This window comes from Hemitrygon akajei, chromosome 5 (assembly GCF_048418815.1).
Source record: "Hemitrygon akajei chromosome 5, sHemAka1.3, whole genome shotgun sequence".
NCBI lineage: Eukaryota > Metazoa > Chordata > Chondrichthyes > Myliobatiformes > Dasyatidae > Hemitrygon > Hemitrygon akajei.
Window position 1 is genome coordinate 7993344 of NC_133128.1, and position 19920 is coordinate 8013263.

The following is a 19920-nucleotide window of genomic DNA, read 5'->3' on the forward strand; positions in this document are numbered from 1 at the left end:
ATCCAGGCAACATCCCTGTAAATCTCCTCTGCATCCTTTCTATAGTTTCCACATCCTTCCTGTAGTGAGATGACCAGAACTGAGCGCAGTACTCCGAGTGGGGTCTGACCAGGATGCTAGATAGCAGCAACATTACCTGTCGGCTCCTAAACTCAATCCCATGATTGATGAAGGCCAATGCACCACATGCTTTCTTAACCACAAAGTCAACCTGCGCAGCTGCTTTGAGTGTCCTATGGACTTAGACCCCAAGATCCCTCTGATCCTCCACACTGACAAGAGTCTTACCATTAAAATTAAATTCTACCATCATATTTGACCTACCAAGATGAACCACCTCACTCTTATCTGGGTTGAACTCCATCCGCCATTTCTCAGCCCAGTTTTGCATCCTATCAATGTCCTGCTGTATGTAACCTCTGACAGCCCTCCACACTATCCACAATACCCCCAACCTTTGTGTCATCAGCAAACTTACTAACCCATCCATCCACTTCCTCATCCAGGTCATTTATAAAAATCACGAAGGGAAAGGGTCCCAGAACAGATCCCTGAAGCACACCACTGGTTACCGACTTCCATACAGAATATGACCTGTCTACAACCACTCTTTGCCTTCTGTGGACAAGCCAGTTCTGGATCCACAAAGCAATGTCCCCTTGGATCCCATGCCTCCTTACTTTCTCAATAAGCCTTGCATGTGCTACCTTTTCAAATGCCTTGCTGAAATCCATATACACTACATCTACTGCTCTACCTTCATCAATGTGTTTAGTCACATCCTTAAAAAATTCAGTCAGGCTTGTAAGGCATGCCCTTCCTTTCACAAAGCCATGCTGATTATTCTTAATCATATTATGCCTCTTCAAATATTCACCACCCTTTGGTTAAAGAAATTTCGCCACATCTCTGTTTTGAAAGGGTGCCCCTCTACTCTGAGACTGTGCCCTCTTGTCCTAGACTCTCCCACCATGGGAAACATCCTTTCCACATCTACTCTGTCCAGGCCTTTCAGCATTCAAAGGTTTCATTGAGATCCCCCCTCGTCCTTCTGAATTCCTGCGAGTACAGACCCAGAGTCATCAAACATTCCTCGTATGATAACCTTTTCATTCCTGGAATCATCCCAGTGAACCTCCTCTGGACCCTCTCCAATACCAGCACATCTTTTCTAAGATGAGGGACCCAAAATTGTTCACAATTCTCAAGGTGAGGCTCACCATGTCAGCATCACATCCTTGCTCTTGTATTCTCGCCCTCTTGAAATTAATGCTAAAATGGCATTTGCCTTCCTCACCACTGACACAACCTGCAAGTTAACCTTCAGCATGTTCTGCACAAGGATTCCCAAGTCCCTCTGCATCTAAGATTTCTGGATTTTCCCCCCATTTAGAAAATAGTCCGCACATTTATTTCTACTACCAAAGTGCATGACAATGCATTTTCCAACACTGCATTTCATTTGCTACTTTCTTGCCCATTCTCCTAATCTGTCTGTCTTTCTGCATCCTACCTGTTTCCTCAACACTACCTGCCTGTCCACCAATCTTCATATCATCTGCAAACTTACCATCTGTTCCATCTTTTTATGCTGTAAAAAGAAGTGGTCCCAAGACTGACCCCAGTGGAACACCACTAGTCACTGGCAGCCAACTAGAAAATAATCTTTTTATTCCCACTCACTGCCTCCTACCAATCAGCCAATGCTCTAACCATAGCAGTAACTTTCCTGTAATACCATGGGCTCTTAATTTTCCTCATGTGTGGCACCTTGTCAAAGACCTTCTGAAACTCCAAATATACAACATCCATAGCACCCCCTTTATCTATCCTACTTTTAATCTCCTCAAAGAATTCCAACAGGTTCATCAGGTAGGATTTTCCCTGAAGGAAACCATGCTGACTTTGTCCTATCTTGTCCTGTGTCACCAAATAATGCATCACCTTATTCTTAACAATTGACTCTAACATCTTCCCAACTACTGAGGTCAAACTAACTGGTCTATAATTTCCTTTCTGCTGCCTCCCTCCTTTCTTAAATAGTGGAGTGACATTTGCAATTTTCCAGTCCTCTGCACCATGCCAGAGTCCAGTGATTTTTGAAAGATCATTTCTAATGAACGCTACCTCTTTCAGAACCCCTCTGGTCTGGTCCGGGTCACTTATGCACCTTTAGGTCTTACTACTTTTTGAACATCTCTTTTGTAACAGTAACTGCATCTACTTCTCTTTCTTCACACACTATAACATCAGGCACACTGCTAGTGTCTTCTACAGTGAAGACTGATTTAAAAAAAATACTTCTCCTTGTCCCCTGTTATTATTTCTCCTGCCTCATTTTCTAGCAGTTCTATATCCACTCTGATTCCTCTTTTATTTTTAACATACTTGAAAAAGCTTTCACTATCCACTTTGATGTTATTTGTAGCTTGCTTTCATATTTCATCTTTTCCCTTCTAATGTTTTTTTTTATTTGCTCTCTGTAGGTTTTTAAAAACTTCCCAATCCTCTAACTTCTCACCAATTTTTGCTTTGTTGTATGCCCTTTCTTTTACTTTTACAATAGCTTTGACTTCCCTTGTCAGCCATGGCTGTGCTATTTCACTATTTGAGTACTTCTTTATTTTTGGAATATACGTCTTGCTTCTTTCTCATTTTTCCCAGAAATGCACGCCATCCCTGCCAGCAGCTCCTTCCAATTTACTTTGGCCATCTACTCTCATACCACTCTACTTTCCCTAACTCACTGAAATACTGCTACATCAGACTTTACGTTCTCCCTATCAAATTTCAAGTTGAACTCAATCGTATTGAGGCCATCACTGAGTCGTGGCTGAATGATGGTTGTCGTTGGGAGCTGAATGTCCAAGGTTACAGGTTATGTCAAAGGGATAGGAAGGTAGGCAGAGAGGGTGGCATGGCTCTATTGGGAAAGAATGGCATCAAATCAGTAGGAAGATGTGACATAGGATCGGAAGACGTATTAATCCTTGTGGGTCGAGTTGAGAAACTGCAAGGGTAAAAGGACGTTGATGGCAGTCACAACAGTGGCTGGGAGGTGGACCACAAGTTACAACAGGAAATAGAAAAGGCGAGACAAAAGGACAATGTTATGGTAGTCATGGGAGATTTTAACATACAGGTCGATTGAGAAAATCAGGTTGGTAATGGATCTCAAGAGAGTGAGTTTGTTGAATGCCTAAGTGATAGCTTTTTAGAGCAGCTTGTTGCTGAGTCTACTGGGGGATCAGCTATGCTGGATTGGGTGCTATGTAATGAACCAGAGGCGATTAAGGAGCTTAAGGTAAAAGCACCCTTCGGAACCAGTGATCACAATATGATTGAGTTCAACTTGAAATTTGATGGAGAGAAAGTAAAGTCTGATGTAGCAGAATTTCAGTGGAGTAAGGGAAATTACAGTGATATGAAAGAGGAGTTGACCAAAGTAAATTGGAAGGAGCTGTTGACAGGGCTGTCAGCAGAGCAGCAATGGTGTGCATTTCTGGGGGAAATGAGGTAAGTGCAGGACATGTGTATTCCAAAAATGAAGAAATACTCAAATGGTAGAATTTGAGTTATTGAAAAGAAATCAAAGAAATTACAAGAGATTAAAAAAACCACTATAACGGGATGTATATGGGAAAATCTAATTGAAGTGAAGGGAGCAAAACAGAAACTGGCAGAGGAATTGTGTTAGTATAGAAAAGAGCTAGAGAGAGAGGAAGGAAAATTAAATCCAGAGGGAGCAGGGTCAGGCACATTTGATGCACGAGTCAGATTCAGTCTCAGTGTGAACATGTAACGAGAGAAAAGGAGGAAAGTGAAGAGAATGTAAAATAGTGAGAACAGAAGCAAATGGAAAAGTCAGGTCAGGATTTACAGACTGCTATGAATGTCCTGCAGAAGTCAGCACCTGAGAAGAATGGCAGCAGATCACTCCAAGTGTTTAAAACAGATCAAACAGCTGCAAAGCCAACTCACAGCTGAGAGGGGACCGATATGTGCACTTGGTGCGAGAACTGATGATGATGGTGATGTAGATTGGGGTGCTTTAGTCTATGAGGTGACACACTACAATAGGAAGGATAATTGGAGAAGTGGTCCACCTCCCTATGGATTTTTCCAAGAAGGAGTTGGAACCCTCAACACCCACTGTCCCAGTGGCACCCATGGTAACAAAAAGAGTTCAGGAGACACCAGATCCAGGGAGACTGGTTGTGACATGGTATTAAGAGACTGTGCCTTTCAGTGTTTATATCAATGTGTTGGTGTGTCGGGAGTCCACAACCAACAGTTTCTCTTTTTTCCCTTGGTTCTCTGAAAAATGTGTGAAAGCTTTTCATGGTGAGAATTATCAATTTATTCTAAGTTTTGCAATAACTTGAGAAGGTTCTGAAGGAGAAACAGTGCAAACATGGATATTTGTTTGCCTGTGTCTGTGCTTCTTTATTCATTTTCCATGGAATTGATTTTAGACTGATCACAATTCCACAATGGCCATGTTGAATCGAGGTTAAGGAGATGGAAATCTGTGCTTCTGTAATCCAGATATGAGACATACACATTTCAGAGGGAAATTGGAATTTGGCAGACAGATTGGTAGACAGATAAATTGGGAATTTGAAATTAACAATTTTGAAAATATTTGAGTATTTGGACCAATGCTAAAGTTGTTTCTACTGACAAGACTGCTTTCTTTTACATAACATGAAAGATATACTCAAGATTTTGGACATATTGATTTTGAATTTGGGATTCCTTGGAAAATAGTTTTGGTGCAATCAGTGTTTCATCGTGTAAATTGCAAATGGAAATTCAATTTAAATATTGGACTGGTCCAACAACATTTCAGCATTAATTTCCTCACCATCTGAAGGAACATATTTATCTAGCTGCTGCTGAATGTCTTGGATATTGTTAAGTAACCCACTGGCACATGCTATTATTATGAATGGTACTGGAAAGGAATGGAGTTGTCAAGATGCGATTAAGAGGGAGACCAATGGACATGACCAGAAGAAATTACTGGCAGAAAATTATGAATTGTCATTTCACTACTTGAAAAAATTGTTAATTGTCTACTTTGCATGTGAATAATCAGTATTTCTTACAACATGAGATAGACTTATTACATAGCAACAGCAGAAATGAGTTATACCAGGGGATGGAAACAATCGCCTCTGGAAAGTCACAATATTGCAATTGAGATTTGAGATCTGGCTATTAGAGGATGAATATTGTCTCAGATAGCAGGAAATGCGATAATGAAGGTGGACCTCACAATCCAATGCGGTGATACAGATCAATATTTGTGGGAAACAAAACAGTGTCAAGAATGTGGTCTACAAGTTACAACGGGAGATAGAAAATGCTTGCCAATAGAAGAACATTACAATATTCATAAGGGATTTCAATATGCAGGTAGATTGGGAAAATCAAGTTGGTGCTGCATTCCAGGAGGGGGGTGGCTTTTTAGAGCAGCTCGTGCAATGAACCAGAAATGATTCGAGAGCTTAATGTAAAAGAACTCTAAGGGGAAAGTGGTCACAATATGATCAAATTCGCCCTGAAGTCTGAGGAGAAACTGAAGTCAGATGTATCAATATTACAGTGGAGTAAAGAGAGTTACACAGCAAAGAGTTGGCCAGAATTGAGTGGAAAAGAACACTGGCTGGGATGACGGCAGAGCAGCAATGGCTGGAATTTCTGGAAGCAATTCAGAAGGCGCCGGATATACATGTAATGTCCTGGCTCATACTTTTACTGTTATGCTGTATGTATTTAATTTTGGCAGTTCTGTAAGAGCAGTCTGTTCTGCTTTCATGGTTGGTTGGGTTATTGTTGAAGGTAAGAGATGAGGAGAAATGTGTGCCATCCAATTAGGATGGTCGGATTAAGGGGAGATTACTCTGGTGAGAGACACTAAGGTTGGGCTTGGGGCTTTTGTTCGAGAGGAGATGAAGAAGGAAGATGCAGAAGAGAAGAGGTTGTAGAATTTGACCTGGAGCGGAATTGTGATTCGATAAAGTTAGGAGCAAGATCGATTTTGAATTGGTGACTATGAAGAAACTTCAAGCTCCAACTTGTGAACATTTGACTATTTCATTAAAATGGGCCCTTATCTTTTTTCTCTCTTCTTTACTAACCCTTTAGTCAAATTAAGATTCATAAATATAATCTTTTTAATTGTATGCAGTGTACTGTCCGAGATTTCGTGGTACTAATTTGTAATCAGGTAGCAAATTAAGCAGCATCTATGCAACAGGGATTTGGGGTGGGAGAGTGCCTCAGTCTCACAAGTTTGGTGGAGCCAGAGGGTGTCTTCCCTAGACTTACGCAGCCAAGGGAACCGGGGGTTGCATATGCATCCAAAAGAGAAAGAAAAGGTGACACAATCATGGCTAAAAAGAGAGGTCAATCCAACATAAAAGCCAAAGAGAGGGCACATAATAGAGCAAAAATTAATGAGAAGTTAGAGGGTTGGGAAGCTTTTAAAAAATGAACAGAAAGCAACTAAGAAGTCATAAAGAAGGAAAACATGGAATATGAAGGAAAGGTGACCAATAATATTAAAGAGGATAATGAAGGCTTCTTCAGAGACAAAGTGTAAAAGGGAGGCAAGAGTAGATATCAGTCCGCTGGTGCTGTAGACATAGTAAAGGGGTCAAGGAAGTGGTTGATGAACTGAATAACTACTCTGCATCAGCCTTTGCTGTGGAAGACACAAGCAGTATGCCGGAAGTTTGAGAGTGTCAGAGGTCAGAAGTGTGTGAGGTTGCCATTACTAGGGAGACGGTGCTTTGGAAGCTGAGACGTCTGAAGGCAGATGAGTCACCTACACCAGACGGTATACAACACTGGGTTCCAAAAGAGGTGATTGAAGAGATTTTGGAGGCATTAGTAATGATTTTTCAAGAAACACTTGATTCTGGAGGACTGAAAAAATGGGCTGTAATTAGCATGGTTCCCTTAAGGGAAAATCTTGCCTGACAAATTTGTTAAAATTCTTTGAAGAACTAACAAGCAGGATAGACAAAGGATAAGTAGATACTGTGCACTTGGATTTTCAGAAGGACTATGACAAGGTGTCACACACAAAGCTGCTTAATAAGTTAAGAATCCATGGTATTACAGGAAAGATATGAGCATGGATAAAGTTTGGCTGATTGACAGAAAGCAAAGAGTGGGAATAAAGGGAGTCTTTTCTGGTTGGCTGCCAGTGACTAGTGGTGTTCCACAGGGATCTGTGTTGGGACCATTCCATTTTACAATATATGTCAAGGACTTGGATGATGAAATTGATGGCTTTGTGGCCAAGTTTGCAAATGATACAAAGATAGGAGGAGGGGCAGGTAGTTTTGAAGAAGAAGAGAGGAGACTTGGACAGATCATGAGAATGGGCAAAAATGTGGCAGGTGGAACACAGTGTCAGGAAGTGTATGGTCATGCAGTTTGGTAGAAGAAATAAAAGAGTAGACTATTTTCTAAATAGAGTGGAAATTCAAAAATCTGAGGCACAAAGGGACTTGCGAGTCTTTGTGCAGGATTTCCTAAAGGTTAATTTGCAGGTTGAGTCTGTGGTAAGGAAGGCAACAGCAATGTTAGCATTCATTTCAAGAGGACAAGAATATAAAAGTAAGGATATAATGTTGAGGCTTTATAAAGCCCTGATAAGACCACACGGAGTTTTGTGAGCAGTTTTGGGCCCCTTATCTAAGAAACAATCTGTTGACATTGGAAAGGGTCCAAAGGAGGTTCATGAAAATGATTCTGGGATTGAAAGGCTTGTCATATAAAGAGTGTTTGATTTCTCAGAGCCTCTACTCACTAGAATTCAGAAGAATGAGGGGTTACCTCATTGAAACCTATCTAATGTTGAAAGGTGGAGAAGTCCAAGACCAGAGGACACCACCTCAGAATAGAGGAGTGTCCTTTTAGAATGGAGATCAGGAGGAATTTCTTTAGCCAGAGAGTGGTGAATCTGTGAAATTCATTACCTGAGGTGGCTGTGGAAGCCAAGTCAATGGGTACGTTTAAAGCAGCGGTTATTAAATTCTTGATATGTCAGGGCATGAAGGGACACTAGGAGAAGGCAGGAGACTGGGGTTGAGAGGGATAATGGATCAGCAATGATGAAATTGCTGAGCATACCCAATGAGTCAAATAGCCTAATTCTGCTAACAACACACACAAAATGCTGGTGGAACACAGCAGGCCAGGCAGCATCTATAGGAAGAAGCACTGTTGACGTTTCGGGCCGAGACCCTTCGTCAGGACTAACTGAAAGGAGAGATACAAAGAGAATTGAAAGTAGTGGGGGGAGGGGGAAATGCGAAATGATAGGAGAAGACCGGAGGGGTGGGATGAAGCTAAGGGCTGGAAAGGTGATTGGCGAAAGTGATACAGAGCTGGAGAAGGGAAAGGATCATGGAACGGGAGGCCTTGGGAGAAAGAAGGGGGAAAGGGGGAGCACCGGAGGGAGATGGAGAACAGGCAGGGTGATGGGCAGAGAGAGAAAAAAAACAAACAACTAAATATGTCAGGGATGGGGTAAGAAGGGGAGGAGGGGCATTAACAGAAGTTAGAGAAGTCAATGTTCATGCCATCAGGTTGGAGGCTACCCAGCCAGTATATAACGTGTTGTTCCTCCAACCTGAGTGTGGATTCATCTTGACAGTAGAGGAAGCCTTGGATAGACATATCAGAATGGGAATGGGATGTGGAATTAAAACGTGTGGCCACTGGGAGATCCTGCTTTCTCTGGCGGACCAAGCATAGGTGTTCAGCGAAACGGTCTCCCAGTCTGCGTCGGGTCTCACCAATATATAAAAGGCCACACCGGGAGCACCGGACGCAGTATACCACACCAGCCGACTCACAGGTGAAGTGTCGCCTCACCTGGAAGGACTGTCCGGGGCCCTAATTCTGCTCCTATATCTTATGATGAAATGATTTTATGAGGCAATAGAATGAATGAAAAACTACGAACAAAGGCGGACAAACAGCCAATGTGCAAGAGATGTTTAACTATGCAAAATACATTTATAAAACAAATAATAATGTGCTGCCTTTATGGCAGTTATTTAGTTTATAATATTTTCGCTTAGTAATTCGTTTGTTAGCATTTTTTAGTTAAAGTTAGGATTGTTTAAGTAAATTCATTTGTCTGTAATATATCGCGGCTGCGATGACGTCACATCCGGTTTCGCCGCGTCTTGTGGGAAAATACTGGTTTGGGATAAATGCAAGGGTGGGGGCCAGACATGTGCCAGTTCAGCGCAAGCAGAGTTTTCTCTCTATGCACCAGAAACACAGTGAAAGCAACGCTGTAAGTCATGAGATAATCGATATGTTGAATTAAAATGTTAACGCTGATTCTGTTAAAAGTAACGACGGTCGATAAGGTTTATGTTTTCGTTAGTTAAAGAGTCAGGATAGTTTGCGTTGAAGTGTATTTAAAGCAGTCAATGGCGTAAGTAGATTCTGACTGTATGCTGCACTTTAATGTAATGTAGTTATTGTAGTTTTACCTTTGCAAGTATTCATGATGTAAATGTGATATCTAGAAGGAAACAAATACTGTACCAATCTTGTACTGTTTTATCAACAGTTTTCACCATACGTTAATGTGAAGAGTGAACAGTAAGTGGTTAATCTTACTGCGACCTTGTTTTCATTGACTACGGTTTACCTCGACGTTTAACTCGAGTTCCGTCACACCCGAGCGAGAACGTTACAAATAATAATAAATAAATGATAAATAATATCCCCCATACAATGACACTCACCTTGAAAGCTGCTGCTTCACATTCTGTTAATAAAAGACAAAGTGTCAATTAAAATCAAAGAAAATTAGTGGCTCTGTGATTCAGAGCAGAGATCATTTATAGTGAGACCGTGTATCTAAATACCGCAGGTCAGTTGACTATGTCTGCATGCTTTTATGCATTGAGTTGCTGCTAAATGATTAGCTGATAAGATATTTGCACTAACGAGCAGGTGTACGTCATCATTACTATGTGCCCCGTCGTGTGACGTAGGCAATCATGGTCTTGCTCTCTCTACCCATGACCATGATTGTACCTGGCAAATATTTCTACAAGGTTTTCCATTGCCTTCTTCTGGGCAGTGTCTTTACAAGACAGGTGACCTCAGCCATTATCAATACTCTTCAGAGGTTGTCTCCCTGGTGTCAGTGGTCGCATAACCAGGACTTGTGATATTCACCAGCTGCTCCATTGGTTTCATGTGAGGGGGTGGGGGCAGGGTTGCTAGATAGTTGCTACACCTTGCTCAAGAGTGACCTGCAGTCTAACAGAGCGAAGGAGCGCTTCACACCTCCTTTGGTAGAAAGGAGGAGTATAGGAAACTGATACAGGACTTTGTGATATGGTGCAACTCAAACTACCTGCGTCTCAATGTCACCAAGACCAAGGAGATGGTGGTGGACTTTAGGAGATCTAGGCCTCATATGGAGCCAGTGATCATTAATGGAGAATGTGTGGAGCAGGTTAAGACCTACAAGTATCTGGGAGTACAGTTGGACGAGAAGCTAGACTGGACTGCCAACACAGATGCCTTGTGCAGGAAGGCACAGAGTCGACTGTACTTCCTTAGAAGGTTGGCGTCATTCAATGTCTGCAGTGAGATGCTGAAGATGTTCTATAGGTCAGTTGTTGAGAGCGCCCTCTTCTTTGTGGTGGCGTGTTGGGGAGGAAGCATTAAGAAGAAGGACGCCTCACGTCTTAATAAGCTGATAAGGAAGGCGGGCTCTGTCGTGGGCAAAGTACTGGAGAGTTTAACATCGGTAGCTGAGCGAAGGGCGCTGAGTAGGCTACGGTCAATTATGGAAAACCCTGAACATCCTCTACATAGCACCATCCAGAGACAGAGAAGCAGTTTCAGCGACAGGTTACTGTCGATGCAATGCTCCTCAGACAGGATGAAGAGGTCAATACTCCCCAATGCCATTAGGCTTTACAATTCAACTGCCAGGACTTAAGAACTTTTTTTTAAAGCTATTATTAATGCTTTTTGAGTTAGTGATTTAGATGCATATCATATTATTACTGAGTTAAGTATTGTATGTAATGAGTTTTTGCTACAACAAGTGTATGGGACATTGGAAAAAATGTTGAATTTCCCCATGGGGATGAATAAAGTATCTATCTATCTATCTATCTATCTATCTATCTATCTATCTATGTATTTCCACCCCACCACAGGTATACCTAATGAAGTGACTGCTGGATATAAATGGGTAGATCACAATGAGTACCTGAATGAAGAAGAGAGGATCATTCTGCTCTTGATCCTGGGCATCCTTGCCTATTATTTGAACTTCTTCCATCTTCTTCAACAGTGAATCAGAGGAGCTCTTTATCTGGGAGAGTAGCCGGTTTGTCTCTTCGTTGATCATCTTCAGTGCCAACTTTTCATCCTTTTCCAACTGCTTCCTCCATTCGGAGAAAGCTGCCAACAGTTTTTCCTTCATTTCCTTACTGTGTCTCTGAAAATCCAACCACAACAGCATGATTATAAATATGACAAATGCTACAGATGATGGAAATCCAAAGCAAAACATACAAAATGCTGGAGGAACTCAGCAACTCAGGCAGCATCTATGGAAATGAATAAACAGTTGATGTTGCAGACCAAAACCATTCTTCAGGACTGGAAAGAAAGGGGGAAAATGCCTGAGTAAAACGGTGGAGGGAGGAGAAGGAGGATAGGGCAGTAGAGAAGGTCTCAATGAATTCCTGTCAAAGAGAAGATTTAAAATTCTTCAGAGTTGCATTGCTTAGAGAGACATTACAGTGGAGCAGCAAATCATAAACACAAGTGATTCTGCAAACACTGGACATTCAAAGCAACACACACAAAATGCTGGAGGAACTCAGCAGGTCAGGCAGCATCTAAGCAAATGAGTAAACAGTTGATGTTTCAGCCCGAGACCCTTCTTCAGGATTTGAAAGAAAAGGGGAAGAAATACATTTATACAGTGTTTAAAATGTACTTGGATATTGTTGGGTTGGACAGTATAATTGATATTTTCAATGTAGTTTAACTTTTTTATGCTTATTTGTATTTTTCTGTAATTACCTATAAGACATGGGAGCAAAATAAGGCCATTCAGCCTATCAGCCTACAAAATAAGGCCATTCAGCCTACAGTGCACTCCACCATTTCATCGTGGCTGATCCTGGATCCCAAGCAAACCCATACACCTGACCTCTCGACATATCCTTTGATGCCCTGACTGTTCAGGAAACGATCAACTTCCACCTTAAATATACCCACTGACTTGGCCTGCACCACAGTCTGTGACAGAGCATTCCACAGATTTACTACTCCTTTTGGTTTACCCTCCCTTTTGAGGCTGTGCTCTATAGTTCTGGATACCCCCATTGTGTTGCCTTTATGGCATTTGTTTGGTTTATTATATTTTTGCTTTAGTAATTCGTTTGTTATCGTTTTCTAGTTAAAGTTAAGATTGTTTAAAGTAAATTCGTTGTCTGTGATATATCACGGCATGCGATGATGTCACACCTGGTTTCGCTGCATCTTGTGGGAAAATACCGGTTTGGAGAAACGGGAAGGAGGGGGCTCATGTGTGCAGCATCAGCGTGAGAAAAGTTTTCTTTCTACGCACCAGAAACATCAGTGAAGCAACACCGTAAGTTCATGAGATAATCGATATGTTGAATTAAAAATGTTAACACTGATTCTGTTAAAAGTAATGACGGTTGATAAAGTTTATGTTTTTGTTATTTAAAGAGTTGTGGATCGTTTGTGTTGAGGTGTATTTAAAGCAGTCGATGGCGTAGGTAGATTTTGACTGTATGTTGCACTTTAATGTCATATAGTTGTTGGAGTTTTACTTTTGCAAGTATTTATGATGTAAATGTGATATCAAGAAGGAAACAAATACTGTATATATTTTGTATTGTTTTATCAACAGTTTTCACCATACGTTAATGTGGAAGAGTGAACAGTAAACAGTTAATCTTACTGGGACCGCCTCAGTGACTGGTTTAAGCTTGGTGTTTAGTTCAGAGTTCTTTTACACCTGTGCGAGAACACTACAGTGAAAAGGCGTTGTTATCAGGTGTTTCAAGTGCTGTAATGACAACACGATCCAGCATCAAGTCGTTGCCATCCAGCGACAGGGGCAGTAGGGCATCAACAAGTAAGGCTGCCCCTGCAAGAGCGAAGGCAGAAGCCACCAAGGTGCGAGCTTTGCCACCAAGAAGCAAAATTGAAAATGGAAGCGGCTGCCAGAGAAGCCGAAAACCAGTTGGAAAAGGTAAGGATAGAGTCAGAGTTAGCAGTGCTGACGCTACACCGAGAAGCAGAAGCTGCCAGGGTGGAGGCAGAGATAATAGAAAATGCTGAAGAAATGCATGTTCTGGATGACGTAAGATCTACTTCAGGAAAGATCAGATTGGAACGCACAAGCGACTATGTCCGATCTCAAATGGACTTGAAGATTCGTTCTTCCTCTCCATACTTATATGCTAACATCCCATTTCATGAGGAGTCTCAGAGAGGCCCAATTGCATCACATCCATCCGAGGAAGACAATTTACCCTTGCAACTCCGCGATGAATTCAAGAATGAAAGGGCTGATGACAAATACTTCTCGACACCAAACTTACCAGATTTGGTGAGAAGAGAGGCAAAGGCTGAATTCAGAACAGCAAATTCTATAACAAATGTACACCCTCAGTCATATACCCGCCGACATATTCCCCCAGCCAGCATGCCACTTGCAGTTGAACCCATGGCACGGTATTTAGCACGACGAGATCTCGTCACTTCAGGACTATACCAGTTCGACGATAAACCTGAAAATTACCGTGCATGGTACTCCTCATTCATCAACACTATCCACGGAGTCCAGCTCGGAGCAACCCAAGAGTTGGATCTTATGACGAAATGGCTGGGAAAAGAATCATGCGAACAGGTGAGACGCATACGTTCAGTGTACATTAACAACCCCAAGCTAGCCTGACACAAAGCATGGGAGAGACTTCGGGAGTGCTATGCGGCCCCTGAAATTATTGAATCGGCACTATTCCGACATCTGGAAAATTTTCCTAAGGTGTCAGCCAAGGACCACACTAAGTTAAGAGAGCTCGGAGATTTACTCATGGAGATTCAAGGCGCCAAAGAAGATGGCTATTTAACTGGTCTATTATACCTAGATATTTCATATGGATTAGACAAATCGTGGACAAACTTCCATTTGGGCTGCAGGAAAGGTGGGTGTCTGTTGGCTCAGAGTACAAGGAAGATAACGATGGTCGATTTCCTCCCTTTGAGTATTTCACTAGGTTTGTGTGCAAGGAGGCAAAGGAGTGAAACGACCCTAGCTTCATGAGTCCAGGTAGCAGTACAATTTACACCAAGCCAGTTAAATCCACTTCGAATAATTTCAACATTAATAAACCTGTCTCAGTGCGTAAAACTGAAGTCTTTACAACTGACAATGACCCTAGCAAGAATTGTCCATTACATAACAAACCCCACCCCTTCAAAAAATGCAGAACGTTTAGGAAAAAACCCCTTGAAGAGAGAATGGCCCTTCTCAAGGAGAAAAAAATATGTTTTAAATGCTGTTCCTCTACCTCTCACCTTGCTAGAGAGTGTACGATCTCCGTGAAGTGCCCGGAATGTAATAGCACTAATCATGATGGGGCCATGCATTCCGGCCCGTTACCGCAAACCGACAAAGCTCCTTCACCCTCACAACAGGACGGCGGGGAGGGAGAGGCTCACTCCAGGACAACTGTTGTCAGCTCGAGCTGCATAGAAGTTTGCGGTCAAGCTCAGTCAAGCCGTTCTTGTTCAAAGATCTGCCTCACTAAGGTGTACCCTAAGGAAGCCAAAGACAAGGACATCAAAGCCTATGTAATTCTGGACGATCAGAGCAATCACTCACTAGTCAGACCAGAGTTCTTTGACTTGTTCAACATTGAGAGTAATCAGTTCCCATACTACCTTAGAACTTGCTCAGGCAGTGTGGAAACATATGGAAGGAAGGCAGAAGGCTTCCAGCTCGAGTCTCTGGATGGTAAAGTCGTCATCTGTCTCCCTCCACTCTTAGAGTGCGATGAAATCTTGAATAACAGCACTGAGATCCCGACGCCAAGTGCGGTGCTACACCAGCCACATCTCCACCACATCGCCAAACACATCCCAGAGCTGGATCCAAAAGCAGAAATACTCCTGCTATTAGGAAGAGATGTTCTCCAGGTGCACAAGGTTAGGCAGCAGGTCAATGGACCACACGACGCCCCCTTTGCGCAACGCCTGGATCTGGGCTGGGTGGTGATAGGAGAGGTGTGCCTTGGCAATGTACACAAACCGACAGTTAACACACTCAACACCAATGTGCTAGAGAGTGGCCGCCATTCAATTTTTCAACCCTGCACAAGTTTCATGTGTATCAAGGAAGCACGACAAGGCTTTAACAAATGTAAAGCAACCAACAAGATGCTGGGTCAGTCAGTCTTCGCTCAAACTGAGCATGATAATAAACTTGCTCCATCAGCACAAGACGCCATTTTCTTAAAACTAATGGACACCAAGTTCTTCAGAGATGAAGCAAATAATTGGGTCGCCCCACTACCTTTCAGAGAACCACACCAGCGCTTGCCAAACAACAAAGAGCAGGCAGTCAAGCGGTTCACGTCCTTGCAATAAACCCTGAAAAGGAAACCTGAGATGCAGCAACAATACGTAGCATTTATGGAGAAGATCTTCGCTAATGGACATGCTGAAGTAGCACCGCCACTGAGGGAAGGCGAGGAGTGCTGGTACCTCCCAACGTTTGGGGTTTACCACCCACAAAAGCCCAATCAGATCAGGGTGGTCTTCGACTCCAGTGCTCAGTGCGCTGGTATCTCCCTTAATGATGTGCTCCTCACAGGCCCCGACCTTAACAATACCCTTCTCGGGGTCCTGCTGCGCTTCCGGAAGGAGAAGGTCGCAATCTTAGCGGACATCCAGCAGATGTTCCATTTCTTCTTAGTACAGGAGGACCATTGCAATTTCCTCCGTTTCTTATGGCACAAATGTAACTTACCTCGCACTGCGGACGAATTGACCCAGGCAAAGGACGTTATCTTTAAAGCAACTCAAAGAGCAGCTTTTGCAGGGGAGTTTTCAGCTCTCCAAGCTAATAAACCAATACCAAAGGACAGCCCTTTGAGGAAATTCAACCCGATCCTGAAGAACCATATCATCTGCATTGGAGGCCGGTTAATACACTCCTAACTTCCAGCTGCAGAAAAGAGTCCAGTAATCCTGCCCAAAGACAGCCATGTGTCCTTACTGCTCACTCGCCATCACCATGAACAGGTAAGGCATCAGGGCCGTCACCTGACGGAAGGAGCAATCAGGGCAGCGGGACTGTGGATCTTGGGAGGTAAAACACTGATCAATTCAGTACTTCATAAATGTGTAACCTACAGGAAACTGCGAGGCAAGTTGGAAGTTCAACGTATGGCGGACCTACCACCAGAACACCTCAAAGCCTGCCCTCTTTTTACATATGTGGGGCTCGATGTATTTGGTCCCTGGACTATCACTACGAGACGCACCAGAGGAGGACAAGCAGAGAGCAATCATGTTCAGCTGCATGAGTTCAAGAGCAGTACACATTGAGGTCATCGAATCTTTGGATACATCCAGCTGCATTAACGCTCTCATGCGCTTCTTTGCGCAAAGAGGCCCTGCAAAACAGTTAAGGTCTGATTGCAGCACGAACTTTGTTGGAGCATCAAAGGAGCTGGGGATGGACAAAACGGTGCAAAAGTACCTCAGTCAGCAGGGATGCAACTGGGAGTTTAACACACCACACGCCTCTCACATGGGAGGCGCATGGGAGCGGATGATTGGTATCGCCAGAAGAATTCTTGATTCAATGTTTCTGCAGCAACACACCCGATTGACCCACGAGGTATTGTGCACACTAATGGCAGAGGTCACAGCCATTATAAATGCACGACCACTCCTACCTGTGTCTTCTGACCCGGAAAACCCCTTCATACGCTCGCCATCAATGCTCCTTATGCAGAAGGCAGGAGCTCCCCCTCCACCTGGGGACTTCTCTGATAAGGATTTGTACACAAAGCAATGGAGACAGGTCCAGGCTCTGGCAAATTGGTTCTGGTCTTGTTAGAGACAGGAATATCTACCTTTGTTGCAACACAGACAAAAGTGGACAGAACCCTGCAGGAATCTTCAAGTTGGAGATTTAGTCCTGCTCAGGGACAAGCAAATCGCCCGCAACAGCTGGCCAATGGCCAGAATCACTGCCACATTCCCTAGTAAGGATGGACATGTCAGGAAAGTCGAGTTGAAAACTTCTGACCAAGGTGATGTGAAAATTTACCAAAGGCCAGTTACAGAAGTCATTCTGCTTCTACCTAAGGACTGATTTAGAGACTGAAGTTTTGTATTATGTTCATTGTGACCCTACGAAGGTCAGGCGGGGAGTGTGTTGCCTTTATGGCATTTGTTTAGTTTATTATATTTTCGCTTTAGTAATTCATTTGTTATCATTTTCTAGTTAAAGTTAAGATTGTTTAAAGTAAATTCGTTGTCTGAGATATATCGCGGCATGCGATGATGTCACACCCGGTTTCACCGCGTCTTGTGGGAAAATACCAGTTTGGAGAAACGGGAAGGAGGGGGCTCATGTGTGCAGGATCAGCACGAGAAAAGTTTTCTTTCTACACACTAGAAACATCAGTGAAGCAACACCGTAAGTTCATGAGATAATCGATATGTTGAATTAAAAATGTTAACGCTGATTCTGTTAAAAGTAATGACAGTTGATAAAGTTTATGTTTTTGTTATTTAAAGAGTTGTGGATAGTTTGTGTTGAAGTGTATTTAAAGCAGTCGATGGCGTAGGTAGATTCTGACTGTATGTTGCACTTTAATGTAATATAGTTGTTGTAGTTTTATTTTTGCAAGTATTTATGATGTAAATGTGATATCAAGAAGGAAACAAATACTGTATATATTTTGTATTGTTTTATCAACAGTTTTCACCATACGTTAATGTGGAAGAGTGAACAGTAAACGGTTAATCTTACTGGGACCGCCTCATTGACTGGTTTAAGCTTGGTGTTTAGTTCAGAGTTCTTTTACACCTGTGCGAGAACACTACACCCATCATAGGAAAAATCCTTCCAACACAAACCCTATCTAGTACTTTCAAAATTCAGTAGGTTTCAATGAGATCCCCCCCCGCATTCTTCTAAATTCCAGTGAGTACAAGCCCGAAGCTGCCAAATGCTCCTCATGTGTTCACTCCTTCATTCCCAAAATCATCCTCGTGAACCTCGGGCACAAAACTGTTGACAATACTCCAAGTGCAACCTGACTAGTGTCTTATAAAGCCTCAGCAATATCTCCTTGCTTTTATATTCTGTTCCCCTTGAAATAAATGCCAACATTGCATTTGCCTTCTTTACCACTGACTGAACCTTTAAATTAACCTTCTGGGAGTCTTGCATGAGGACTACTGAGTCCCTCTGCACCTCTGACATTTGAACTTTCTCCCAGTTAGATAATAGTCTGCATTATTGCTCCTTTTACCAAAATGCATTATCTTACATTTCACAACACTATATTCCATCTGCCACTTTTTTTGCCCATTCTTCCAATTTGTTCAAGTCCTGCTGGAATCGCCTTGCTTTCTCAGCACTTCCTACCCATCCACCTATCTTTGTATCATCCACAAACCTTGCCACAGAGCCATCAATTCCATTATCTAAATCAATGCCAAGCAACGTGAAAAGCAACAGACCCAGTACTGACTTTTGAGGAACACCACTAGTCACTGGCAGTCAACTAAAATAGGTCCTTTTTATCCCCATTCACAGCCTCCTGCCTGTCAACCATTCCACTATCCATGCCTGAATCTTTCTTGTAATACCATAGGACTCTATTTTGTTAAGCAGACTCGTGTGTAACACCTTATCAAATACCTTCTGAAAATCAAAGTAAATAACATCCACTGCCTCTCCTTTGTCCACCCTGCTTGTTTCTTCCATTAAGAACTCTAATTTAATAATCAGGCAAGATTTCCCTTCACAGAAACCATGTTGACTTTGACTTATTTTATCATTAGTCTCCAAGTACCTTGAGAACTCATTCTTAGTAATAGACTCCAACACTGTCCCAACCACTGAGGTTAGGCTAACTGGCCTATAATTTTCTTTCTTTTGCCTTCCTCCCTTCTTAAAGAGTGCAGTGACACTTGCAATCTTCCACTCCTCTGGGACCATGCCAGAATCAAATGATTCTTGGAAGATCATGACCAATGCATCCATTATCTCTTCAGCAACCTCGCTCAGGACTCTAGGATGTAGTCCATCTGGCCCAGGTGTCTTATCCACCTTAAGACCTTTGAGTTTGCCCAGCACTTTTTCCTTTGTAATAGCAATGGCACTCACTCCTGCTCCCTGACACTCACGGACATCTGGCACACCGCTAATGTCATCCACAGTGAAGACAGATGCAAAGTACCCATTGTTCATCTGCTGTTTCTTTGTTCCCCATTACTACATCACCAGCATCGTTTTCTAGTGGTCAAATATCAACTCACCTCCCTTTTACTCTTTATATAACTGAAAAAACTTCTGGTATCCTGCATAGATTAAAGGCTAGTCTGCCCTCATATTTCACCTTCTCCCTTCTCTTTCAATATTTTTATTAATTTCTACATAGAAGAATACTGAGTACAAGAAGATATATCATAAGTCAAAAAAAGATAAAATAATACTAAATATATTATATTTGAATCACACTTGCAATATCATTAGCCTATATTCATGTAAATTAAATTAAATTAAATCGTAATATTGAAATATGATAATTTTATTATACAAAAAAAAGAATC

General features: G+C 42.4%; 1 protein-coding gene across 1 annotated transcript in view; it reads right to left on the reverse strand.

Moving 5' to 3' along the window:
• Positions 1-19920, reverse strand: part of LOC140727468 (E3 ubiquitin/ISG15 ligase TRIM25-like) — a 71223-nt gene that overhangs the window by 41281 nt on the left and 10022 nt on the right. The window contains exons 3-4 of the mRNA XM_073044795.1: positions 11279-11509; positions 9789-9811 (exon numbers count right to left, since the gene is read on the reverse strand). Coding sequence (XP_072900896.1) covers positions 9789-9811; positions 11279-11509 — 254 coding nt within the window. The remainder of the gene's footprint in view (positions 1-9788; positions 9812-11278; positions 11510-19920) is intronic.